General features: G+C 49.7%; 1 protein-coding gene across 1 annotated transcript in view; it reads left to right on the top strand.

Moving 5' to 3' along the window:
- UNC13A (unc-13 homolog A) overlaps positions 1–27,477 on the top strand; it is a 101,555-nt gene that overhangs the window by 48,844 nt on the left and 25,234 nt on the right. Inside the window, exons 8-24 of the mRNA XM_049877379.1 lie at positions 2,857–3,064; positions 10,049–10,588; positions 11,080–11,188; positions 11,853–11,899; positions 14,422–14,500; positions 16,124–16,195; positions 16,435–16,654; positions 17,857–18,084; positions 19,146–19,287; positions 19,428–19,597; positions 20,270–20,385; positions 21,757–21,920; positions 22,329–22,479; positions 22,780–22,848; positions 23,535–23,624; positions 23,720–23,854; positions 25,979–26,112. Of these exons, the coding sequence (XP_049733336.1) occupies positions 2,857–3,064; positions 10,049–10,588; positions 11,080–11,188; positions 11,853–11,899; positions 14,422–14,500; positions 16,124–16,195; positions 16,435–16,654; positions 17,857–18,084; positions 19,146–19,287; positions 19,428–19,597; positions 20,270–20,385; positions 21,757–21,920; positions 22,329–22,479; positions 22,780–22,848; positions 23,535–23,624; positions 23,720–23,854; positions 25,979–26,112 (2,674 nt within the window). The remainder of the gene's footprint in view (positions 1–2,856; positions 3,065–10,048; positions 10,589–11,079; positions 11,189–11,852; positions 11,900–14,421; positions 14,501–16,123; positions 16,196–16,434; positions 16,655–17,856; positions 18,085–19,145; positions 19,288–19,427; positions 19,598–20,269; positions 20,386–21,756; positions 21,921–22,328; positions 22,480–22,779; positions 22,849–23,534; positions 23,625–23,719; positions 23,855–25,978; positions 26,113–27,477) is intronic.

Here is a 27,477-nt window from a genome sequence, read left to right as displayed (position 1 = left end):
AAGAACCAATGAGCGGCCATCTGGGATACTCCACTGGTCTTACCCATTTGGGAGTGAGGAAGAATGAAGAACGCTAAAGATACAAAGGAAAGATTAGTCCAAAGGACTACTGGACTACATCCACCGTGACCTCCACTAGACTGAGTCCAGCACAACTAGGTGGTGCCCGGCTACCACCACTGGCTGCTCTGAGAGGGATCACAATAGAGGGTTCTGGACAGAGCTGGAGAAAAATGCAGAACAAAATTCCAACTCAAAAAGAAAGACTAGTCTTGGTGGCCTGACAGAGACTTGAGAAACCCTGAGAGTATGGCCCCCAGATACCCTTTCAGCTCAGTAATGAGGCCACTCCTGAGGTTCACCCTTCAGCCGAAGATTAAACAGGCTCACAAAACAAAACAAGACTAAAGGGGCACAGCAACCCTGGGGCAAGGACTAGAAGGCCAGAGGGGACAGGAAAGCTGGTAATAGGGAACTCAAGGTTGAGAAGGGAGAGTGTTGGCATGTCGTGGGGTTGTTAATGTCCTAAAACAATATGTGTATTAACTATTAAATGAGAAACTAGTTTGTTCTGTAAACCTTCATCTAAAGTACAATAAAAAAAAAAGGGGCGTGGGGAGACAGAAAGAACCAATGGTACTAAAGGAAGAAGTCCAAGCTTCATTGAAGGCATTGACGAAAACCAAACCAAACACACTGCTGTAGTCAATTTCGACTCATAGCGACCTTATAGAACAGAGCAGAACTGCCTCATAGAATTTCCAAGGAGCAGCTGGTGGATTTGAACTGCTGACCTTTTGGTTACCAGCTGCTGCTCTTAACCACTGCCCCACCAGGGCTCCTCAGCAAAAAACAAGACTCCAGGAATTGACAGAATATCAAGTGAGGTGTTTCCACAAACGGATGCAACCAGGGATGGATTACCCAGTAAGCAAGGTATGCAGGGGCTTATTACGTGAAATTATGCACTACAGATTAGTAAGTAAGCCTGTGCATACCTTGCTTAATGGGTAAGCATGTGTGATATCATTAATATCACATGTAAATAAAAATTTGCTGAAGATAATTCAAAAATGGTTGCAACAATATGTCGACAGGTAACTGCTGGAAAATCAAGCCTGATTGAGAAGAAGTCATGGAATGAAGGCTGTCATTGCTGATGTTAGATGGATCTTGGCTGAAAGCAGAGCATCTTGGTTGAAAGCAGAGAATACCAGAAAGATGTTTACCTGTGTTTTATTGACTCTACAAAGGCATTTGACTGTGTGGATCATAACAAATTATGGATAAAATATTGCAAAGAATGGGAATTCCAAAGCACTTAATTATACTCACAAGGAACTTGTACATAGACCAAGAGGCAGTTGTTCAAACAGAGTAAAGGGATACTGCTTGGTTTAAAATCAGGAAGGGTGTGCATCAAGATTGTATTCTTTCACCATGCTTATTCAGTCTGTATGCTGAGCAAATAATACAAGAAGCTGGACTACATGCAGAAGAATGGGGCATCAGGATTGGAGGAAGACTCAGTAACAGCCTGTGATATGCAGATGACACAACCTTGCTTGCTGAAAGCAAAAAGGACTTGAAGCACTGATGAAGATCAAAGACTACAGCCTTCAATATGGATTATACCTTAACATAAAGAAAACAAAAACCCTCACAGCTGGACCAATAAGCAACATTTTGATAAAAGGAGAAAAAATTGAAGTTGTCAGGGATTTCGTTTTACTTGGATCAGTGATCAATGCTCATGGAAGCAGCAGTCAAGAAATCAAACAAAGTATATCATTGGGCAAATCTGCTGCAAAAGACCTCTTTAAAGTGTTAAAAAGCAAAGATGTCACTTTGAGGACGAAGGTGAGCCTGACCCAAGCCATGGTGTTTTCAATCATCTCATATGCACGTGAAAGCCGGACAAAGAATAAGGAAGACCAAAGAAGAATTGATGCCTTTGAACTATGGTGTTGGCAAAGAGTATTGAATATTCCATGGATTGCCAAAAGAATGGACAAATCTGTCTTGGAGGAAGTACAGCCAGAATGCTCCTTAGGAGTGAGGATGGTGAGACTTCATCTCACGTACTTTGGACATGTAATCAGGAGGGACCAGTCCTGGAGAACGACATCATACTTGGTAAAGTAAAGGGCCAGCGAAAAAGAAGAAGACCCACAAAAGGTGGATTGACACAGTGGCTGTAATAATAGGCTCCAGTGTAGCAGTGATTGTGAGGATGGCACAGGCCCAGGCAGTGTTTCATTCTGTTATGCATGGGGTCACTAAGAGTTGGAAGCGACTCAAAGGCACCTAACAGTCCTTTTTGAGGGAGACAGTATCTTTCCACAGCCTCTTCTTTGTTTCTGCACCTTTGAGTTTGGGTCTAGGGTTCCCACCTCTCAGATAATCAGGAAATCTCTTTGAGTTAAAGAGTATTTATTCCACCTGGTCCACCTGGTAGTCCTCCAGCTTCCCCCAAGTACTTGCACGTGTGCCTCCTCTTATGGGGAGCTCACTGCCTGATGGAAAAATCCATCTCATTTTCAGAGTCCCAAATTTGGCAAAGTCTCTGCTCATGTTTGAGCAGAAAGACACCTTGTAATTCGTCCATGTCCTCCTCACAATGTAGGACCCACCTCGCATCCCAGACTTCAGGTCCATTTGGTCCACATGAGGTAGAGCAGGGTTTTCACCTTCTCTTTACTTTAAAGCTTATACCTTTGTTAACATGACCCAAGATCCTTCATCTAGTCTGAGAGAAGTTCCTCTTCTTGGCTTAGCAGCCAGTGAAGACCCTCTATTGCCTGTTCTCACCTCTCTTCTCTCCTCACCTTGTCCCCTACCTTCTTTCCCTTCCAGACGATGACCCTGACAGTGCGGTGGACGATCGTGACAGCGACTACCGCAGTGAGACCAGCAATAGCATCCCACCACCCTATTACACCACGTCACAGCCCAATGCCTCCGTCCACCAGTACTCTGTCCGCCCACCACCCCTGGGCTCCCGGGAATCCTACAGTGACTCCATGCACAGTTATGAAGAGTTCTCTGAGCCACGGGCCCTCAGGTGAGCCACTGCGGTGTGGGGTGTGAGTGAGGGTCCTTCTTCGTCCCTTGGAGAGGAGACAGGAGCATAGGGCAGTAGGTAGTTGGGAGCGGAGAGATCTTGGAGACCAGAATCCACCCTTTCTTGTGGCAGTACAGCCCTTTCTTTGCCTAAACTTGCAAGGAAATTCCAAGAGCTCAATACAAGTGGGTTTGCTTTGGCAGAAGAAAGAGAGGGAAGTTAGGAGGCCCCTGAGGGGTTCCCCTGAAGTGTGGGGGCTCCCTGGCACTGCCTTTAAAAGACACTGTTCCCTGTGTATTCTCTAATTGGCCTGGGATGCAAAAAAAGAGATGAGGATTAATGGGGAGGAAGAGGAGTGAGGCATAATGGTATTGGAAAGACTCCCAGGGAGCAAGTGGTTAGTGGTCCTGGGTGGGCCTGTCCAGCCCTCCCTGGTGGCCCCTTGTCCTGGTGTCCCTGCTCAGCTGCCATCACTCCTTCCCTAAAAGCAGGCTGCCCCCACAAAAATCCATCAGGGGAAAAAATTCACCAAAATACACCCTCAAAAAGGTGGATTTTATTGTGTGTCAGATGGGTGGGTCCCTCGCACGTGTGGGCCACCCACTGCCCAGTGCTGTGTGCTGATCCTTGAGCCTCGGAGGCTGAAGTCCACACCTGCCGCCTCTTCGCACCACCCCCTGATATCACCCCAGCCCTGGTTTCTAAAGCAAACAATGACAAACAGGACATTAAACAAGTTAGATACCTGTAAAACACTTAGGGCCGTGTCTGGAAGTGCTACACAGTGACTGTTAGGTAAACAAATTGAACAAATAACGGGTTCAGTAGATGACTGTGTGCCCAGTGCTGGTCCAACACCTTCTCTGCATCATCTTATTTCATTCTCGGGGTAGGAATATTATTGATCCCATTTGACAGATGGGGAATCAAAGCACAGAGAGGTTAAGTAACTTGCCTGAGGTCACACAGCTGGCAAATCATCATAAGAAATAACATTTATGGTGGATCTGCTTAGTGTCAGGCAGTGGTGTGGCATGATTTTTGGTAGTGGGCCCTCTTCCCAGATGGTTGTCCCCCCATCACCTTCCAAGAGTACATTTCCTCCGCTGAAGGGTGAGCAGGAAGGAAATTTTGCGTACTTGATACTCCTCTGGTGTTGAACCTATACTTCTATTAATATAGCCCAAAAATGTACTCCCTTGGGTTGGATCTACCCTTCTATTAGTAAGGAAAAAAAAAAAAAGTACTCCCATGGTGTAGAGCCTATACTTCTATTAATATAGCCAAAAAATATATTCCCTTGGTGTTGAACCTGTACTTCTATTAATATAAACCCAAACCTAGCCCAGTGCTGTCGAGTCGATTCCGACTCATAGCGACCCTATAGGACAGAGTAGAACTGCCCCATAGAATTTCCAAGGAGTGCCTGGCGGATTCGAACTGCTGACCCTTTGGTTAGCAACCGTAGCACTTAACCACTACACCACCAGGGTTTCCGCTATTAATATAGCAAGTAATAATAATAATAGTAATAATCACTTTAAGATTTTAGGTTCAGTTCATACAAACTACAGGGGCTCCTATTACTGTGAGAACCTGACATATCTCAGGTATCTCAGGTTCAAGATTTGGGTGAGGTGTGTAAGGAAGTTGTCTTAGGTGCAGAATTTAAGGGGACACCAAAATACTGTATCCAAGGTAAATCATATTTAGTGCAGTGTTTTTAAAAATCAAAATGAATGAACAAAAATTCATGATGGGAAAATATTCACCAAAATTTAAGGTGGATTTTATTGTGTATAAATTACACTTCAATAAAAAGTTTAAAATCCTTGATGAACAAAACATCAAAATTTTATGTAAAGGCAGAATTTGACCCTGTACTTGCACGGCTCAGCCTCACCCACTTCACCCAGGTCCTGGCCCTGCTGTACTAGTCTCTAAGCAAGGAAATAAGTCCCTGGGCAGTGTAAATGGTTAAATGCTCAGCTGCTACTAAAAGCCTGGCAGTTCAAATCCACCCAGAGGCACTTTGGAAGACAAACCTGGTGATCTGCTTCCAAAAGGTCACAGCCTTGAAAACCCTATGGAGCTATTCTACTCTACACACATGAGTCAGAATCGACTTGACTGAAACTAGCAACAAGAGGAAGCAAGAAAAAATGATGATGGTTAATTGAGCACTCACTGTATCCTAGGGATTCTGGGAGTCCTAACTTATTCGCCTATGAGGTGGGGACTAATATCATTTCCCCACAAGTTTGTAGTTGTGGGAAGTGAGGCACAGAGAGGTTACGTGGCTTTCCCAGTGGCACACAGCTAATAAGTGGCTGAGCCAGGATTTGAACCATGGCAAGCAGACCGCAGAGTCCACATCCATAGCTACAATGCCATACTGCTTCTCAACCCTAAAAGGGGCACATGGGAACCCACAAGGGTAGTCTCCCAAGGTCCCACAGCTGGACAACGATGATGCTCCATTTGCATCACGCGGCAAAAATGTCAGTGAAGGGGCGGTCCCTCCTTTGTGCTCCCAGCAGCACTTCCGGTGTTGGATCTCTCATAAACCACCCTGCAGGGAACAAGTGGCTCCATGTTAAAAAAAATCGGAGGCAACACCAAGTTAGACAAAATCACATAGCCTCCTGAATTGCAGACCTTCTCAGAGCCTTGATGAGGATCTTAGTTACACAAACAAACATTGATGTCATGGCTGAGGAACCCTCAGAAACATCTTCTTTTGCAAACAGTTTGCACTTGACTGCCATCCTAAAGGTTGGCAGTTTGAACTCACCCAGGGGTACCACGGAAGAAAGCCCTGGCCATCTGTTTCCTTTAAGAGTACAGCCAAGAAAACCTTATGGAGCACAGTTCTACTGTGCATGCATGGGGTTGCCATGAGTCAGAACCGACTTGACAGCAACTAACAACAGCAAAGTGCAGTAAGAAAGCAAATTATAAGTTGCTCACCTTTATGCCTTCGAAGGGAAACTGAGCTTTTTAGCACTGTGCTGTCCAATATGGTAGCTGTTACCTGCATTTGGCGTCTCCAAGTTAAACTTAAATTAATTAAGATAAAATAAAAATTCAGCTCCCTCAGTCATCAGATACATTTCAAGTGCTCCACAGCCACACGTCGCTGGTGGTGACCACACTGGACAGCACAGATAGAAAAAATTGCCATCTTCTCAGAACGTTCTGTGGGATATAGCTGTAAAGGGCTTGGGGCATGAGCAATGTGAAGAAAACCTTCTTAAGTTTCCTGTTCCATCTTGAGCATTATCTGATACAATGTTTAAAGTATCACTAATTCCACCGCACAGGGCTCAGACAAAAGCTGTTATTGGAACAAAGTTGCAACCATTGGAAACTGCTGAAGAACAAGAAAGATACTAAATATAATACAATATTAACTCTTAGAAGTAGAGAAAGTCTTAGAGAAAAAGCACAGGAGAGCAGAGAACGCATGGAAGCATTTTCTCTTGAGGGGAGATAATTCTTTGACCCTTTTCTCCCTGGGTGTCTGGGCAGAGACTCCCCATGACCTCCGTGAATGCCCGTGACACCAGGCAGCGCAGGGTGCATCGTGCGCACGTACAGATAGTGAAACTGAGGCTCACAGTTGCCTGAGTTACAGAGCTGGGTGTACACTACGACTCTCTGGGTGTGTTTCTCTGTCCCTGGTGGAGCCTGTCTGTTGTGGGCATTCCTGGGAGGAGAGGGGTGAATGGAAAGGAGGAGCTCCGCTCCTCGTGCCATGGGCAGGCCACGCAGGGGTGAGGTGAGACTTCCCAGAGTCAAGTTTTGCAAGTGCGGAGAGGTTGCTCTTGTTAGTTGCCATTGAGTCTGTTCCGATTCATGGCAACCCTACGTGTTACTGAGTGGAGCTGCTCCGTAGGGTTTTCTTAGCTGTAATCTTAACAGAAGCAGATCACCGGGACTTTTTTTCATGGCCCCACTGGGTGGGTTCAAACAGACGACCTTTAGGTTTGCAGTCGAGGACAAACCATTTGCACCCCCGAGGGACCTGTAAAAGTAGGCACCACCTGGGTTCTCCTGACAGTGCCTTGAGCCCCCCACCCCCAGCTGCCCCTCCGGCCATGCTGCCCAGAGCGCCCCGAAGGACTAGGGGAGACAAAGCTGGACACAGACATTCCCAGCCCTCGGGGTCAGGGCTCAATCAGAGGGGGAAATGGGGCTGGGCAATCTGGGAGGAAGGCAGGGAGGGCTTCCTGGAGGAGAGTGCATGAGGGGTGGATCTTGAAGGACAAAGGAGGTGGCTGGGGAGGGGAAGGGAATTCCAGGCAGAGAAAATAGCTTAGCTAAAGGCTGGAGGGGTGGGGGGCCAGGTCATGCAGGAAGCCCTTAGGTGCCAAACTCAAGAGTACAGACTTGATCCAGAGGCCACTGGGAGGCAGGGGAGGTGTGAGTGGGGCCAAAGCTGTGCTGAGACCCTGGATGTCTGAACCCGGGTTGGGGAGCCTCCAGGTTCCATGCCTCAGTTTGAGAAGCAACAGCAAAGCCCAGGGTAGTTCACGTGGTAGCTGAGGTCCCAAGGCAGGTGGGCAGGTCCAGCCCCAGGTGCCCTGACTCCAGTCCTAGGCTGCCCCCTTAACCAGGGACCCTAGGATGTGCTGGAATGGACTTACCCTACTGGTGAGCCTAGGGTACTTTATTACAGCCAAAAAATATCTGCTCACCAGCCCCCCCCCCCCCCCCCACCGCCCAGTCCATCTCCTGCCTACTACAATTGTTGTTAGTTGCCCTCCAGTCAATTCCGAATCACAGGGCAGAGTAGAACTGCTCCATAGTGTTTTCAAGGCTGTGACCTTTCGGAACCAGATCGCTAGGCCTGTCTTCCTAGGCACCTCTGGGTATGTTTGAACTGCCAACCATTTGGCTAGTAGTTCAGCCCTTTACCGTTTGTGCCACCCTGGGACTTCTCCTGCCAAACACCTGTAGTGTTTCCGAGGAGCAGCTGGTGGATTTGGACTGCCAACCTTTTGGTTTTCAGGCTGAGCTCTTAACCACTGTGCCTCCAGGGCTCCCCAGCTACAATGGCAGTTCCTAAATACGTAAACTAGTAAGACTGGAGGAAGAAACCCTGTTTTGTTTCCTACAGCATCCCCGGGTCTGGCCAGGTAAGGGGATCCCGGGTGATGAGAGTGAACAGAGTACTTAAGACAGGAAGTGAGAAGTTCGTTGAATGACTGAATGAGCTCTTGGAAGGGGGATGAATGGTGGCCCATAAGTCATGGTGTCTGCCTGCCACCGGGCAGAGACAGATATTTTTTCCCGGTTTAAGGGGCTCTAGGAGACTCAAAGGCAGTAGGTTTGGATTTTTGGGGGTTTAGGAGGTGATAACAGTGGCCCTGACCTGGTGGGCCTAAGGGGAGACTTACCCAAAGAAGTGACATTTTAGTGGGCAATGGAAGTCTGAGTAGGAGTTTGTCAGATAAAGCAGGCAAGGAAGGGTGATCTAGGCAGAGGGCACAGCATGTGCGAAGGCCCAAGGGTGGGAACAAGTTTAGGTTGTTGGAGGAACAGTAAGGAAGGAAGTGACGGGGAAAGGGAAAGAGAGGAAGGCTTGGGGGGCTGGAAGGTTTGGGCCACACGGGGGGAGAAAGGACATGGCATGAGTTTTGTTCCAAGGAGAATAGGGAGCCATGGTAGAATTTGGATCAGGGGAGGGATATGATTGGGTTGTGATTTTAAGAAGCCCCCCTGTGGCTGCCATGGAAAGCAGGGCCTCCCAGGGATATGATGGAGCCTGGATCAGGGAGGGGCCTAGGGCGCAGAGAAGCAATTTGATTTTAGCTGTATGTTCGAGGGACAGCTGAGGGGACTTGCTGCAGGATCAGCTGTGGAGAGAGGTTGAAGCAAGGAGAGGAGGCAGATAAGACCCAGTCCCTGGCCAGGGAGGCCCAGGTTGAGACCAAGGGACATCAAGAGCTGAGCATGGCCACATTTAAGTTTCAGGAGTTCTACGTATCCTGGGAGCCCTGCTGGTGCAGTGGTTAAGACCTCGGCTGCTAACCAGAAGGTTGGCAATTCGAATCCACCAGCCACTCCCTAAAAACTCAATGGGGCAGTTCTGCTGTGTCCTGTAGGGTTGCTGTGTGTCAGAATGACTCGACAGCAATGAGCTTTAGATATCTTGGTAGCATGGCGAGGATACCAATTAGGGATCGCAGCACGTGGGCAGAGCATGTCCACCCGCCGAGTGGATGGATGAGCACATTCACTCCCAGTGGAGCTACCACAATAATGGATCTAGGTTCTTGCTTCATTCAGTCACTCCACAAACATACTCACTCCCTGTCTTAAATGCCCCCACCATTCAATACCTGGGATCCCCCTCCCCACTGGCCCTGAGGATGCTGTAGGAATCAAAACGAGGTTTTTCCCTCTAGTACTTGTTCGTTAGTTTACATGTATAGTTCATTTCTTTTTAGTACCCATCATTGCAGATGGCAGGAGCCTGGGTGGCACAAGTGGTTTTCGATCAACTGCTAATCTAGTTTGGCATCTCCACGGAAGAAAGGCCTGGTGATCTGCTTCCATAAAGATTACAGCCATGAAAACCCTCTGGGGCAGTTCTCCTCTGAGTCAATTTGATTGCAGCAGGTTTGTGTTTTTCATTGTAGACAGCAGGGGAGAAAAGTGGGGTGATGAGCAGGTGTTTTTCTTCCCCAGACCATAAACTCCATGAGGGCAGGGAGTTTTGTCTCTTCTGTTCATGACGTTTTGTCCCTGGGCAGGGTCTGGCACGCAGTAATCAAAAACAAACAAAAAACCAAGCCCATTGCCATCGAGTCAATTCTGATTAATGACAACCTCATGTGTTAGAGGGTAGAACTGCTCCATAGAGTGAGTTTGAAGTACCAACCTTCTGGCTGGTAGCCAAGTGTAAACCACTTGTGGTACCCAGGGACCTGGCACACAGTAGGTGCTCAATAAATGACTGGCCTGCTATCCCCGCAGCCCCACAGGCAGCAGCCGCTATGCCTCCTCAGGAGAGCTGAGCCAGGGCAGCTCTCAGCTCAGCGAGGACTTTGACCCAGATGAGCAGAGCCTGCAAGGCTCTGAGCTGGAGGACGAGAGGGACCGGGACTCCTACCACTCGTGCCACAGCTCAGTGAGCTACCACAAGGACTCACCGCGCTGGGACCAGGATGAGGAGGAGCTGGACGAGGACTTAGAGGAGGATCTGGAGGACTTCCTGGAGGAGGAGGAGGAGCTCCCTGAGGACGAAGAGGAGCTGGAGGAGGAGGAGGAGGTGCCAGATGAAGTTGAGCTGGCACGGGGTGGCTACTCCGAGCGTGAGGGGCCACCTGTGTCTGAGCCCAAGGACTTCAAGCGTATCAGCTTCCCATTGTCCATCCCTGAGAAGGAAGACAAGGCTCCAGCTGCACCTGCCAAGGCCCCTGAGGTGGCCAAGGTGGCCCCTAAGCCGACTGTGCCTGAGGAGAGGTCCCCAGCTGAGCAGACCACTGAGCTGGAGTCCTCCAAGGCAGAGGAGAGGTAAGGGGAGGAGACCGAGGGGGTCACAGGGGCACAGAGTCCTGAGGGGTCAGAGTGGACCTGGTAAGAGCGAGAGATTGTCATGGGATCATGGGGTTTATAAAAGGGATTGGAGGTGACAGGAGGATTATAGAGGTCAGAGCAGTTGTAGGGGTCAAATGGGGCCTTGAAGGGGTGTTAGGAGTTGGGAGAGGACTGGAGGGCCTGTCAGGGTTGGAGAGGTTACAGAGAATCAGGACTCTGGGGGCGTAAGAGGTGACAAAGGGTCAGGGGCAGGGGAGTTGAGGAGGGAGCCAGGGATCCTGAAGGTGTCAGAGAGGTGCTGGTGGGCTGGAGAGGTGTAAAGGGGCCAGGCAGAGGGGTCACTTGTGAACCAGAGTGGCTCTGAAGAGCCAGAGAGGCCATGGAGGGGTGGTGTTGCTCTGAGGGTCAAGGGAAGATCAGGAGTCATGGAGAGCCGGCTGTAGAGCCTCACAACACCCTTGCATTAGTTTCAGGACTCGGGAAGATGAGGAAGGCCAGGAGGGTCAGGACTCTATGCCCAGGGCCAAGGCCAACTGGCTTCGAATCTTCAACAAGGTGCGGATGCAGCTACAGGAGGTAAGTGAGAACCCCGTCCATCTGCCTGTGCCCCACCCATGGCCACGCCCCCCCCCCCCCACAGCTGGGCCATGCCCCCATCTGACTACACCAAGCCCGGCCTGGTTAGACAGCGCTCAGCCCATACCCCCACCTAATTCAGCAAGTGACTCATGTTAACCCTTTAGTTGTGAGACCATGGGGGAGGTAAGGATGTCGCCTGGACCCTGGGTCTCAGCTGAGATCTGAGTGATGAACAGAGGCTGGTCTGTTCAGGCAGGTGACACAGTTCAAGCAAAGGTCCTGGGGCATAAGAGCAGGTCGAGCAAGTGAGGCTACAGGGAATTTCACAATCTTAACAGTGTAAAAAAAAAAACCCTGAGAATTCCACGATTATAGAGCACGGTGCTGTTGTTGGAGACGATGTTAAGGAATTCCCAGGTTTGAAAGATGAAACTGAGGTCCCTGACAGAGAGGAGCTCCTCTCTCCTCCAGCCCATTTTATAGATGCACAAAATAAGGCCCAGAGAAAGTTAGTGAGCTCCTCAAGAGCACACAGCCAGGACTAGGACTCGGGCCTCTGACCCCCAGCCCAAAGGGGACACAGAAGTAGGCGTGGAGGCTGCCCAGCCCTGGGAAGAGGAAGGCCAGCCACACTGACCACGTCTGTCTGTCCATCCCACAGGCCCGGGGAGAAGGAGAGATGTCAAAATCCCTGTGGTTCAAAGGCGGGTGAGTAACAGGCCTGTGGGGAGAGATTTTGAATGCAAAGCTCAAGGCTGGTTTGCCCCCAGGGACTCAATGCAGCAAGGGTGGGGAGAGATTCCATTTATGAAAGAGATAGACCATGCTTGAACCAAGTAACCTAGCCACTCTCACATAGCACTTACAAAGTCCAGGAGCTGAAGATAGTAACACGTTTAATCCTTACAGCAAACCCATTTCACAGATGGGGAGACTGAGTACATAGAGGTTCATGCCTAGCCAAAGCCACTTGCATAATTCAAGGCCCTTCCCCCCCGGCCCCAGAAATAAATGTGTTATGTTACACTACACTGGAGTGAATTGTTTGCTTTGATTCTACCTTTAATTTCTTAGATTATTGCTTAAGTTGCTGGCTCTTTAATTAATGATAGTGTTTGGCGTTAAGGTCCCTGGGTAGCACCATCAGTTTGTACAAAAGGTTTAAAGCTTGAGTCCACCCAGAGGCACCTTGGAAGAAAGACCAAGCAATCTGCTTCCACTAAGATTACAGCCAAAAAGACCCTATGGAGCTCAGTTCTACTCTGACACACATGGGGTTGCCACGAGTTGGAATTGACTCGATGGCAGTGGGTTCAGTTTGGCCTTAAATGGAGCATTTTGTGACATCTAACTTCCGTTTTTAAGTTATTGATTTTCAAAGGTGCTTTTCAGCATTACTGGCTCCCTGGGTGGCGTAAACGGTTAAGTGCTCGACTACTCGTCAAAAGGTTGGCGGTTCAAACCCACCCAGAGGTGCTCCAGACCAAAGGCCTGGCGATCTGCTTCCAAAAGGTCACAACCTTGAAAACCCTACGGAGCAGCTCTACGCTGACCACACATGGGTTGCCATGAGTTGGGATGGACTCAAAGGCAATTTTTTTTTCCCCCAGCATTTAGGTGGTGAGGTTAGAAAATGCAAAAGAGATGTTAAAATTACTCTAATGTTTTAAAGGGGAGTCCCTGGGTGGCGTAAATGGTTAAGTGCTGAACTACTAACCAAAAGGTTGGCTGTTCAAATCCACCCAAAGATGCCGCTAAAGTAAGGCCCGGTGACCTGCTTTTGAAAGGTCACAGCCTTGAAAACCTTATGGAGCAGTGCTACCCTGCATCTATGGGGCTGCCACGAGTCAGAAGTGACTCAATGACAGCTAACAACAAGAACGTTTTAAAATAGTGGCAGCGTAGTGACCTCCTTTGCTTGTAGGTCCTTTGTAAACAGAGGCAGGGAAGACAGCAGCTGTGACTCCCGGGATGCTAGGTGAGTGTCCTGGGTGGGACTCCCTGCAAGCAGAGCCTGAGATGGGTGGTCCTGTGCACGGGATTTATGGAGGAGGAGCTCTCAGCAGGGGAAAAGCAGCTGAACAAAGATGGGTTCTGGAGTTGCCCAGCCTCAGCCTGATCCTGTGGGGAGCTCCAGAGTGTGGACAGCGCCACGGAGTCTGTCCAGAGTCATGGCTGTCAGGCATTTCTCTCACTGGCTGATGGGAACCGTCTAGGAGGAGCCACCCCCAAATCCCCCAGGGGATGGTTGCCCCTCTCCATAAAGGGATCCAGATGGGCTACTACAGCCTCCACCACAGAGTCCACTTCAACTCACCAGCTAAGCAGAGTCGCCAAGAGATAAACACAATCCCAATTTCCAGTAACCTCATCCACATCATGAGAACCCGTGTGTTATAGAGTAGAACTGCCCCATAGGGTTCTCTTGGCTGTAACCTTTATGGGAAGCAGATCACCAGACCTTTTGTACATGGTGCTGCCGGGTGGGTTCGAACTGCCAACCTTTAGGTTCATTGTTGTTGTTAGTTGCTCTCGAGTTAACTGCTACTCATGGCGACCTCATGTGTGCAGAGTAGAACTGTGGTCCATATGGTTTTCATGGCTGCGACATTTCAGAAGTAGATTGCCAGGCCATTCTTCTGAGATTCCTCTGTATGGGTTCAAACCGCCAACCTCTGGGCTAGTAGTTGAGCGCTTGCTTAACCGTTTACGCCACCCAGGGACCCACGGGGTTGCCATGAGTTAGAATTAATTTGATGGCAAGTGGTTTGGATTTTGGGGTTTTTTTTTTTTTTTGGTCCACATTAGCTTTGAAATCACCTCCCAAGACAGACTTCAAATATGCATATATATTTCCAATTTTGAGCCTAAAGAAAGGTTTTATTAATATTTTATATTATTTGTTGTTTGTTAGTTGCTGTCGAGCTGACTCATGGCGACCTTATGTATAACATAACAAAACGTTGCCCAGCCCTGCGCCGTCTTCATGATCTTTGATATGTTTGAGCCGATTGTTCTGGCAATTGCATTGTCATAATATGTACATAAAACTCACATTATTTAGATTTGCCTTAATTCAGGTGCTGATTCAGTGTTGGATTGCACTATTCCCCAAATGAGGAAGTCAAGGCCCAGGGAGGTAGAGTGACCTGCCCAGGCCCCAGGTGATATCTGTGTGAGGATGGGGTGGGGGAGCCTGAGCCTTCTATGGCCTTACGTGTGTCTTGCAGCCCTGGTGGTGGCCTCATCATCATTGACAGCATGCCGGACATCCGCAAGCGGAAGCCCATTCCCCTCGTGAGCGACCTGGTGAGCCCCTGCACCCTTCCCTCGCCTGGCTGATCAGGCTTGCCTGGAGCGGGGCGCATCCTGCGCTACTGTCCGTGGCAGCCCTGGGACTAGGGGCCAGCAAGGTGTTCTCTGGGACTAATGTAGTCTGATCTCTACCCCACTTGCTGCATGGACACACAGGCCATGGTGAGTAACGGTGACCAGGGTCCCTGTGCCTCCTTCTCTGACCCCCCACTTGATGTTCCAATCCACCCACAATCCATGGGTTCTGGGGGGGCTTGGTATGGGTTTTGGGGGACTTACTCACAAAATACTATGTATGTCCACCATGTTTTGTTTTTTTTTTTATTGTGCTTTAGGTGAACGTTTACAGCTCAAGTTAATCTCTCATACAAAAGTTTATACACCTATTGTTCTGTGACCCTAGTTGCTCTCCCTATAATGTGACAGCACACTCCCCCTTTCCACCCTGTGTTGTGTCCATTCAACCGGCTCCTGTCCCTTTCTGCTTTCTCATCCTGCCTCCAGACAGGAGCCGCCCATTTGGTCTCGCGGATCTGCTTGAACTGAGAAGCACACTCTTCACGAGTATTATTTTATGTTTTATAGTCCAGTCTAATCTTTGTCTGAAGAGTGGGCTTTGGGAATGGTTTTAGTTCTGGGTTAACAGAGTGTCCAGGGGCCATGTGTTCTGCTCCTCCAGTCTCAGTCAGACCATGAAGCCTGGTCTTTTTACTTGAGTTTGAGTTCTGCACCTCACTTTTCTCTTGCTCCATTAGGGATTCTCTTGTTGTGTTCCCTGTCAGGGTGGTCATTGGTAGTAGCTGGGCACCATCTAGTTCTTCTGGCCTCAGATCTCAGGAGTCTCTGGTTTATGTGGCCTTTTTGCCTCTCGGGCTAATATTTTTCTTGTGTCTGTAGTGTTGTTCATTCTCCTTGCTCCAGGTGGGTTGGGACCAATTGGTGCATTTAGATGGCCACTTGCAAGCTTTTAAGACCCCATATGCCACTCACCAAAGTGGGATGCAGAACATTTTCTTAATAAGCTTTGTTATGCTAATTGACCTAGATGTCCCCTGAAACCATGGTCCCCAGACCCCCACCCCTGCTACTCTGTCCCTCAAAGTGTTTGGTTGTGTTCAGGAAACTTCTTAGCTTTTGGTTTAGTCCAGTTTCCACCATGGTTTTTTAAAGAAATAATGCATCATCTATCAAAGAGAAGGTCAGTAGTACCATCATAAAAATATGTTGCATTGTTCTATATTACTTTGTACGTATTTTTCCATGTCCCATTGTTCATGGGTGGGGGAGAGAGCTGGTGTCTTTCCCCCTCTGAGCTACCTTGGCCCTTGGCATGGCTGATGGTTTTGCTCTGTGGCCATCACCATAGAGGGGTGCCAAGCATGGCACCAAATCTGGTCCACAGCGGGGCCAGGAGTGTGGGCCTGACCATCTACCATGATCCCTTCTAACCTGGAGCCCATGTCATTTTCCAATTCTTTGTTGCTCCTGGCTGCCATTGGTGACCTGCTTCCAATTCATGGTCCTGGCTGGAATCCATGGCTGACTGACCCCATCCGTGGCTGTGTATTCTGCTGGGGTGATGATCTCTTGGGTGTCTACGGTCCCTCCTGGCCACAGTCCCTCGTCCAGTCCCGGAAAGCAGGCATTACCTCTGCCTTGGCCTCCAGCACCTTGAACAACGAGGAGCTGGTACGCGGGTGCCTCCTCTGGCCCTGGGTGGGATGGATTGGGCTAGGGGCTCCTGGAAGTGGCGCAGCCCCCTGGGCCTGGGGGGAGAAGCGGGAGACATGGGCGAGGAGGTGGGCATACCTCGCTATGGGGAATCGGATAACGCACCTTCCCACGGGAGTTTCTAGCAGCGCAGGACTGAGGTTTCTTTGCGCCCTCCCTGAGGCCACTGCGCCCATGGCTACGCCCACTCTCCGCAGAAAAACCACGTTTACAAGAAGACCCTGCAAGCCTTAATCTACCCCATCTCGTGCACGACACCGCACAACTTTGAGGTGTGGACGGCCACCACGCCCACCTACTGCTACGAGTGTGAGGGGCTGCTGTGGGGCATCGCGCGACAGGGCATGCGCTGCACTGAATGCGGAGTCAAGTGCCACGAAAAGTGCCAGGACCTGCTCAACGCCGACTGCCTGCAGCGTGAGGGCGGGGGCAGGGGCGGGGCTGGGTAGGGCTGGGCTGTGCGGGGTGGGGACAGAGAATGGGGTCCTAACACCCTGCAAGGCAGGGCTCCACACAGGGTGGGGCTCTGGGACGGGGCCTCGCACTGGGCGGAGCTTGGGGCAGGGCTCCACAAAGAGGGGCTATGACAACGGAGGGGCTGTGAGGGGCGGAGCCAGAGGGGCGGGGCTCTGCAGGAATGAGGCCAAGACAGAAAAGTTTGGGGGGACCTGGGGCGGGGTACGATACGGGGCGGGGATGGAAGGGTGGGTGGGGCTCGGGTGGGTCTCCTTGCTGTGCAGGATTTAGCTGCCCGGCTCAGTGTGGGGTAGAGCGGGGACAAAGGGGCGGGGCTCTGCAGGGATGGCGTGAGGACAAAGGTGCTGGGTTCTGCTGGCTGAGGGACGGGGCCAGAGGGGCGGGCCTGAGCTAGGGGAGTTTCTCGAGGTGGGAATAGAAGGGTGGCGGGAGGGGAGGGTTTGGAGAAAGGGGGCTGGGGATGGGGTTATGGGCTGCTAGACTCGACGACAATGGATTGAGTTCAATGGGTAGGCAAAGGGAGGAAACCCCGGTGGCATAGTGGTAAAGTGCTACCTACTACGGCTGCTAACCAAAAGGCTGGCAGTTCAAATCCACCAGGCGCTCCTTGGAAACTCTATGGGGCAGTTCTACTTTGCCCTATAGGGTCGCTATGAGTCGATGTCGACTCGAAGGCAATAGGCTTTTTGGGTTAGGCGAAGGGAGAAGCTGGAGTCCTTGCGAGGTGAGCTAGGGGACGAGAGGAGGAGAAGGGAGAGGGAAGGAGATCTGAGAGAAGCAGGGTGGGTGGGGCTCAGGGACGAGTAAGAATTTCTAGGGGCTTAGAAGTGGCGGTTCCCCTGGAGGAGACTGGCTTACAGTTAGCTCTTAAACTGAAGGAGCCTCAGAATGGGCGGGGATTCAGAGGGGACAGAGGCTCAGGGAAGGAGAGGAGGCCAGTACCCGAGAGGAAAAGGCTATGAAGTGAGTTGGACACTCGAAGGAGATGTTTCCGGGAGATGGCAGGCCTAGCTTCTTCGGGGTGACCCACCTGAGCCGCCACAGATGAGACTGTCACCACGGTCCCTAGTGCGGTCCCCTCGGGCACCAAAGAAGCGCTGGCTGTGGGCAGGCCCAGTGACCGGCCTGGTGCAACCTGGCAGGGGCGGCGGAGAAGAGCTCGAAGCATGGAGCGGAGGACCGCACGCAGAACATCATTATGGTGCTCAAGGACCGCATGAAGATCCGGGAGCGCAACAAGCCCGAGATCTTCGAGCTTATTCAGGAGATCTTTGCCGTGACCAAGACAGCGCACACGCAGCAGATGAAGGCGGTCAAGCAGAGCGTGCTGGACGGCACGTCCAAATGGTCGGCCAAGATCAGCATCACTGGTGAGGCCAGGGGCACTCACGGTGGGCCCAGCGTTCCCACTCCTCCCCTGGTTGGCATTCTCTTGGCTGTGTCCATGTGCCTCCATGTCCACGATTGTTTGTTTATCCTCGTGGGGTGAACCTTTATGCCTCTACATGTGTTCTGGTAGGTGACCCCAGAGCCAGACGCCAAGGAGAGGATATGAGAGGTAAACGTTGTCTATTGCAGCGATGACCCCAGAAAGCCCCAGTTGGGCGGGAGTGGAGAATTGAGACAGGGAGGGAAGTAACCCTGCAGGGTGTGCCAAAGAGCTGGTGATACTGTGGGCAATTGGTGCTCTGTGTGGCTAGGGAGGGAGCCCTGGTGGCGCAGTAGTTAAGCACTCCGCTCCTAACTGTCGAGGATTAGGATACCGTTCTGGGGGAGAAGTGGCAGTCGGCTTCCGTAAAGATTACAGCCTTGGGATCCCTATAGTTCAGTTCTACTCAGTCCTATAAGGTTTCTGTGAGTTGGAATGGACTGGTCGGCAGTAGGCTTGGTTTTTGGTGGTTAGGGACTTCAGGGAGACAGTGTAGAGCACACATCTCGGAGTGGCCCCATCCAGGGGTGAGGCGGCTGGCGTGTTTACCCACACCTGGCCTCATTTAGATTTCCTAGAAACCAGACCCCAAGATGATGATTTCAACTTCAGGGCACATGGGCTATCCCGAAGGTCACCCCAGGAAGCCCATGTGAAGAACAGGGAAGTGCCGCATGAATGGGAGGAGCCCTGCAGGGGGCGCCAAAGAGCATGTGACGCTGTGGGCAACCGGAGCTCGGTCCCTCTGTGGCACTCAGGAAGACAGCATAGAGCACACACCTCAGAGTGGTCTCACCCCAGGAGCGAGGCGAGTGGGGTGCTTTCCCACCCTTCATTGGCAAAGGGCTCCCCTGGTGTTAACTCTTCTTGAACAAAGTCCACAGCAGGGTCACAGGTGTCCCCATTGAGCAGTGTGTGACTGTGACTGCCCAAACAATCCACCCTCAGCTTTCCTCACCCATGAGTGCACATCTGTGTATTTGTCTTTTGTGTGCCTCCCAGTGGTGTGTGCCCAGGGCTTGCAGGCAAAGGACAAGACAGGTTCCAGTGACCCCTACGTCACTGTCCAGGTCGGGAAGACCAAGAAACGGACGAAAACCATCTATGGAAACCTGAACCCTGTGTGGGAGGAGAATTTCCATTTGTAAGTGCCTGGTTAGGCCCCCCCACCCCCCGCCACGACCCCACACAGAGCACCCTGCTGGGGCAGCGGATTGGGCTCCAAGAAGCTCAAGTGGCCACCCCACCCAGCTGATCCTGCTTCATGCTCCCCCCCCCCGACAGCGAATGTCACAATTCCTCAGACCGCATCAAAGTGCGAGTCTGGGACGAGGATGATGACATCAAATCCCGTGTGAAGCAGCGGTTCAAGAGGGAGTCTGATGACTTCCTGGGGCAGACAATCATTGAGGTGCGGACACTCAGCGGCGAGATGGACGTGTGGTACAACCTGGGTGAGCATGGGCAGGTCCTGCAGGGGCACAAGGCTGGGGCCTCTGGAGCCAGCCAGGTGGGAGAGACAGTCTGGGGAGGAGTAGGGCCCAAGGAGTCCAATCTGATGGGAGGGGCAGGGTCTATGAGCCAGATCTGATAGGGGAGGCAGGGCCTGGGAGCTCAGTGTGGGAGAGAAGTGGGGCCAAGGACTTCTAGTCTAAGGGGAGAGACACAGACCCAGGAAGTTAATCTGAGTGAGGAAGTGAGATCTGGGATCCTAGTTTGGGAGAAACAGGGTCTAAGAAATTCTAGTCCAAGGAGTAGGCTATATAAGCCTAGGAAGCCAATTTGAGACAAGACACCAGGCCTTAATTTCAGGGAGTCTGGGTGGAAAACACACACACATACGTTAAAATACCTGTACCAGTTGCCATCAAGTCAAATCTGACTCATGATCGTTCCATGTGTGTTGGAGTAGAACTATGCTCCTTAGGGTTTTCAATGGCTATGATCTTTCAGAAGTAGATTGCCAGGCCTTTCTTCAGAAGTGCCTCTGGGTAGGCTCAAACCTCCAACCTTTTGGTGAGCAGCCAAGCACATTCACCATTCACATCACCCAGGGACACATTAAAATAACCCAGGGCATATTGGGAAGTTCTGCCTTTCATATTACCATTGTCTCTGCACTGCAGACAAGCGGACTGACAAGTCGGCTGTGTCGGGTGCCATCCGTCTGCACATCAGTGTGGAGATCAAAGGCGAAGAGAAGGTGGCCCCCTACCATGTCCAGTACACCTGTCTGCACGAGGTGAGGCCCACTGCTCTGTCCAGCCTTCAAGGCCCACTGTGGTCTCCCATACTGCCTCCTACTCACTATTCTTACCTGCCCCAATTCTGCCTTCCTCTCTCAGGCCACACTGTCCACATCCTTCTGGCACCTATGACTGTTTTTCACACCATTTCCTCTGTCTGGAAAACTTCTCCCCAACCATCAAGGTCCAGCTTCAAGGCCCCCTCCTCTGGGAAGCCCTCTTTGACCTTACAGACAGATTCATATTACCCAACTCCAAGTCTTTCCATCTGTTCCAGTCCTGAACCCTTGGGGGCAGGCTGTTTGTCTCTGCATCTGTCTCTTCCAGCTGCCTAGGGGCTCCTGGGGAGAGCCCCATCCCCAACACAGTTTGTTGAATTAATGGATGATGAATGAATGATGAGTAGGTAAAATGATAAATGGATGGATAGATGAGTCTGTGGGTGGATAAATAGATGAGTGGATGGATGGATGGATGGATGGATGGATGGATGGATGGATGGATGGATGGATGGATGGATGGATGGATGGACGGGCGGATGGGCGGACGGGCGGATGGGCGGACGGGCGGATGGGCGGACGGGTGGATGGGCGGGCGGGTGGGTGATGGGCAGATGGATGAACAGATAGATGTGTGGCATGTCCCTATTGGAGGGACCGATGAGTGGATGGGTGAATCTTGGAGTAGATGGATGGATGGATGAATGGATGAACAGGTAGACAGATGGACAGATAGATAATGCATGAATGGATAAATTGATGTGTGGATATATAGGTGAGTGGATGGATGGCTGAATGGGTGGAAAGATGAACTGTTGGATGAAAAGATTAAGTTGTGGGTTGATGGATGGGATGAATGGATGTGTGGTTAAATTATTGGAAGAATGAGCAGATGGGTGAACTTTTGGGTAGTTGGATGGATAGGTGGGTGGGTGGATGATGGATGGACAGGCAGACGGATGGGTGGGTAGACGGGTGGATGGATGGATGGATGGATGGATGGATGGATGGATGGATGGATGGATGGATGGATGGATGGATGGATGGATGGATGGATGGATGGATGGATGGATGGATGGATGGATGGATGGATGGATGGATGGATGGATGGTTGGATGGATGAATGGATGGACAGGCAGATGGATGGGTAGATAGAGAGGTAGATGGATGAATGGACAGATGGATGTGTAGTTGAATTATTGGAAGGATAGATGAGGTGAATTTGAGGGTAGCTGAATGCATGGGTGAGCAAATGAGTGGATGGGTGCAAGCATAGATGAATTAATGAATCAGTGAATGAATGAGTAAACTGATGGATGGACGATGTAAGTTGCCTCAGACACCTTATCACCCCCACCCCCGTGGTAGAACTTGTTCCACTTCGTGACGGACGTGCAGAACAACGGGGTCGTGAAGATCCCTGATGCCAAGGGTGATGACGCCTGGAAGGTTTACTACGATGAGACAGCCCAGGAGATTGTGGATGAGTTTGCCATGCGCTACGGCGTTGAGTCCATCTACCAAGCCATGACGTGAGGCTGTAGGCCGGGGTGGGCATGAGAGGGTGGCTCAGAAAACTGGAGTGGGGAAGTCACCGAGTAGACACTGGCCAGATCTGGGGTGGGAGGGCTTCTTGGAAGGAGGAGCCAGAAAGAAAATGGGTGTAGAGAGATAAGTAATTCTCTCTATTAGTTAGACAGCACTGGGGGCTGAAGTTACAAGGAACAGAGAGCAGAGTTAGAGACAAGATAGGGCAACCAAAGTGGATAGAAAGAAAGACAGAGACAGAAAGAAACTCAGAAAGACAGAAATGGGCAGGGGGAAGGGGAATGGCTAGGGGACCAGGGGTCTCTCACAGATGGTGTCTTGGGAATACCTGGGGGGACGTGGCCCATTGTGGCTGAACGCTGGGCCCAGTGCCTCCTACTCCCTCCCACCAGCCACTTTGCCTGCCTCTCCTCCAAGTACATGTGCCCTGGGGTGCCTGCTGTCATGAGCACCCTGCTCGCCAACATCAATGCCTACTACGCACACACCACCGCCTCCACCAACGTGTCTGCCTCTGACCGCTTCGCTGCCTCCAACTTTGGGGTCAGTTTCAGGGGCCAGGACCGGGGGAGGTGGGAGATCCCCCATGCTGCTCAGACCCCATGTGATGCCCAGGTCCCCAGTCTGAACCTGACTTGCTGTGTGACTTCATACCAGTCACTTTCCCTCTCTGAGCCTCAGTTTACCCCTTTGTAGAATGGAAACAAATGTGATGAGGGCTCAATTCAATGGTGAAAGTGATGCATTTAGTATATAGAATGTCAATATGGTGGCCACCATTAGCTGCTGCACTTGACCTCCTAGTCGTCTCCATCCGTCCTCCTTCCTCCCCTGCCTCCTTAGAAAGAGCGATTTGTGAAACTCCTGGACCAGCTACATAACTCGCTGCGAATCGACCTCTCCATGTACCGGGTAAGAAGCCTGCGCATGATGACGGGCTCAACCCCACACCTGTGTGTGCTGGGAAGGGACAGCTGCTAGCAGGTGCGCATGTGGGAGGACCCATGTTAAACTGTGGAGTGCCTTCTTCAGACACATGGACGTATATGCAGGCAGTACCTGCCCCAAAGTGCTCGGTGCATCCAAGCTGACCCCAGCTGTTTCAAGGTGCTCTCATTGACCCCTAACCCACCTCCTGAAACTTGGGTACTCTTGTGTTCTTGTTGTTAGCTGCCATTGAGCCAGCTCCAACTCATGGTGACCTTATGTATAACAGAACAAAACGTTGCCTGGTCCTATGCCATCTTCATGGTCATTGATTGGTATGTTTGAGCCCATTGTTATGACCACTGTGTTTTTTGAGCAACTTCCAGCCTACAGGGGTCATTTTCTAGCACTGTATTGCTGAATATTGGATGATATTCTGTTGTGATTCATAAGGTTTTTATTGGCTAATTTTCAAAAGTAGGTCACCAGGCCTTTCTTCCTAGTCTGTTTTAGTCTGGAAACCTGTCAACCATGGATGACCGTGCCGATATTTGAAATACCAGTGGCATAGCTTCCATCATCACAGCAACACGCCAGCCACCACAGGACAACAAGCTGACAGACTGTCTCCCAGCCTTCTTCCATAACCCCACTTCTCTCATTCCCAACAGAATAACTTCCCAGCCAGCAGCCCGGAGAGACTCCAGGACCTCAAATCCACTGTGGACCTTCTCACCAGCATCACTTTCTTTCGGATGAAGGTAGTAAAGGGGACCCAGTCCAGAACCCCTTGTAGCCACTTCCTGGGTACCCCTGTTCCAGCTGTGTCCGCCTATGCCTGTCTCCCTCCCTCCAGGTGCAAGAACTTCAGAGCCCACCTCGAGCCAGCCAGGTGGTGAAGGATTGTGTGAAAGCCTGCCTCAACTCTACTTATGAGTACATCTTCAATAACTGTCATGAACTCTACAGCCGGGAGTATCAAACAGACCCGGTGAGGACCCTGGATGGGGCAGAAGGGAATAGTGAATGTCAATCAGACCCTGGCCCAAGTCCTAGCTCCACCCCTTCCCAAGTGATTTAATTGCCCTGGACCTCAGTTTCTTCCTCTGTAAAATGAGGGTCGTAAACCCACATCTCATTATTAAGGAGTTTGTTGTTGTTGTTGTTGTTGTTTTACCGTGCTTTAAGTGAGAGCTTACAGCTCAACTTGGTTTCTCATACAAAAATTTATATACACATTTTTATGTGACCCTAGTTGCCCTCCCTATAAGTGACAGCACACTCCCCTTTTCCTCCCTGGATTTCCCGTGTCCATTCAACCAGCTCCTATCCCTTTCTGCCTTTTCATCTCACCTCCAGGCAGGAGCTGCCCATGTTGTCTTGTATATCTACTTGAACTATGAAGCATACTCTTCACAAGTAGCATTTTATGTTTTATAGTCCAGTCTAATCTTTGTCTGAAGAGTTGACTTCAGGAATGGTTTTATTTCTGGGTTAACAAAGAGTCTGGGGGCCATGTCTTCTAGGGTTCCTCCAGTCTCAGTCAGACCATTAAGTCCGGTCTTTTACTAGAATTTGAGTTCTGAACCCACTTTACTCCTGCCCCATCAGGGACTCTCTGTTGTGTTTAGGGAGAAAATTTAGTGACATACAACCTGTAGATAAAATATAGTTAAGTGTTTAGCATCTGGCACACAGTAGGTGCTCAGTAAATTCTGTTTGAATTAAACTCAGTTGAGTTTGGCACAAGATAGTGTACTTGACATCATTACTTTTCAATAAATGTTGAGTAGAATTTAATTTTTTTGAATATAGTTCAACTCAATTTATTTGAGACTTTTCAAAAGACATTTATCTACACATACAGTGTCCCAGGGCTGTAAATAAGGTTTCAAGGAATTTACCATCTAGTAAGAGGAAAGGATACACAAATTGGAAATTTGCAACCCAGGGTGATTAGTACAGGGAGAGGGGCTACATGGGAGACTGTGGGAGCCCGGGTTGGCCCCTACTCCAACTTGAGCTTTCAACAGGTGGTAACACAGAAGATGAATTCAGGTCAATTTGATTTCATTCTGTTCGTTTACGTTCCGTTGACTTGAGTTGAGCTTAGTCATTTTTTGTTTGACTGGGTTGAGGTGAACAATACTAAATTGGGTTGAGTTCAGTTCATCTGTAGCCAGTTCACTGTCATTTATTTCCATTTGCTTCACTTAAGTTAAAATTGCTAGTTAAGAAGCAGAACTGAGTAGGATTGAATTGAATTGAATTGAACTGAGTACAGATTAAGTCCTTTTCACTAATTTGCCTTGAGTTGGAGGTGCTCTTGACTGGGTTCACTTGGCTTGAGTTAGGATGAACTGTATTAATGAGTTATACAGTTAAATTCAGTTGACTTGGGTTGAGTTGCACTCATTTCAGTTGAGTTCAGCTACATTTATTTCCACTGACTCCCTAAAGTTAGGCTGAGTTGGCTTGAGTATGTTAAGTTGGACTGAGACAGCAAAAGTTGAATTGGGTTGTGTTAGATTGAGTTGGGTTGGATTGGGTTAGGTTGGGTTGAGTTAGACTGAGTTGAATTGAGTTGAGTTGGGTTGGGTTGAGTTGGATTCAGTTGAGGTCAATTTATTTCCATTACTTTGATTTAGATTGAGTTGATCTTGGACAGATTGATTACGTTCAATCCAATTGAGTTAACTTGAGTTGAATTCAATCAAGTAATGTTTAATTCTACTCCAGTCAGTGGAATTGGACCCAAGTCCACTTCCACTGAACTCACTCTGAAGAAAGTTAACTTTTAAGCTAAGTGAGCTTGATTTGAACTCATTTAAGTTCCATTTGGTTTAGTGGAATTGGGTCTATTTAAGTTAAATTCCATTAATTTCCATTCAGTTTTATGAGTTAGCCTAATTAACCTTTGTTGAGCTGCCTTAGTGTGGGTTTTGTTTGGGCCAGTTTACATGAGTTCAGTTCCTTTCCACACAGATCTCCTGTCTGAAACACATACGCCTTAACGCGGCCCCTTCCTCATCAACCTCTTGCCCCTCACTGACGAACTGAATGAGACACCCTCCCCTGGACCCCTTTTCACCAGTGTCTCCACATACTCTTTCAGGCCAAGAAGGGGGAGGTTCCCCCAGAGGAACAGGGCCCCAGCATCAAGAACCTTGACTTCTGGTCCAAGTTGATCACCCTTATAGTGTCCATCATTGAGGAAGACAAGAATTCCTACACTCCCTGCCTCAACCAGTGAGTAGTGTGTCTGTGCATTTAATTGTCTGAGGGTCATCATGTTAATGTCCATATAACTGTGTCTCGTGTGTTAAGGCGATCTTGTCTGATTACATTATATCTTAGACGTGTGAGTGTATGTAATTTTGTGTATAGTTGTGGTCTAGGGGTTTAAGTGTGTATAATTGTGGAATACACTTAAATATATAATATTCTGTATTGTGTAATTGTATGAGTGTGTACACAGTTTTGGTTTGTGGGTTTACGTGTCTGTAGGAATTCTCATCTGTGTGTATCTGAATCAGCTATTGTGTTTTCTTTTATCTCCCCAAGGTTAGCACTAGAGGGTCCCCAAACTCTGGGGTGCTAACATCTTCTGGTTACTTAGATATGAAGTTAAAGTCAGGCATTTTGGATGGATGGGCTGAGGAGTGGATAAATGAATGGACAGATGGACAAAACGATGGATGGATGGATAGGTGAATAGATCAGTGAATGGGTGGGTAAATGGATAGGTGGTGGATGGATGAATGGGTAACAAATGGATAACTAGTTGGAGGGATGGATGGAGGGAGGGAGGGAGAAAAGGAGGAAGAGAAGGATGGATGGGTGGGGGGGGGTGGGGGGGTGGATGGATGGATGGATGGATGGATGGATGGATGGATGGATGGATGGATGGATGGATGGATGGATGGGTGGATGGGTGGATGGATGAGTGGGTAATAAATGGATGGAGGAGCAGGTAATGAATGGATGGAGGAATGAATGAACAAGTGGATATTTTGGGTAAAAGTAGCAAGGCATCAGACCTCATCTAACTTCAGGGGGATAGAGGAGAATCAACATCAGCAACAGCTCAGTGCTGATTGCTATGAGATGGAGGTCAGACATACCTCCTCTCTCTAAACTTTTTTTTTTTTTAACCAACTCTGGCACCAGCCATCCCTCCATGGCACTCTCTACTTCTCTGCTGTGTTCAATAATTCGTTGCAATGATCACACAGAACTTGCAGACCATTCTCATGATTACGGGTTTATTAGGGAAGTAATGGCTTAAAATTTAGGATCAGAATCAACTTAGAAGTAACAGGAATGACTCATGATACAGCTCTTCTATTAGGACAGCTTCTTCTTGGCCATGCCTACAAGCATGCCTCTCTCTTGGTTTTTTGGCTCTCACTCTCACCTCTTGGCTCTCAGCCCTCGTCTTTGCCCTGCTTAGGCAAGTGTTACAAAACTCTTTAGCTCTGCTGATAAGTGCCCAGAGGTACCCCGTTCTGCCAGGAAGCCTCCTGCCTGAAGGCACTCAGCTCTCTCATTCCATGGGTCAGCAAGACTAGTCTGCTGGTACTGCTGCCATCTCATGCTGTCATCAGTGTTTCA

The sequence above is a fragment of the Elephas maximus genome, chromosome 3 (assembly GCF_024166365.1).
Source record: "Elephas maximus indicus isolate mEleMax1 chromosome 3, mEleMax1 primary haplotype, whole genome shotgun sequence".
Taxonomy (NCBI): domain Eukaryota; kingdom Metazoa; phylum Chordata; class Mammalia; order Proboscidea; family Elephantidae; genus Elephas; species Elephas maximus.
Note: the sequence above shows the minus strand (reverse complement) of the source record. Positions and strands in the feature narration are given on the sequence as shown.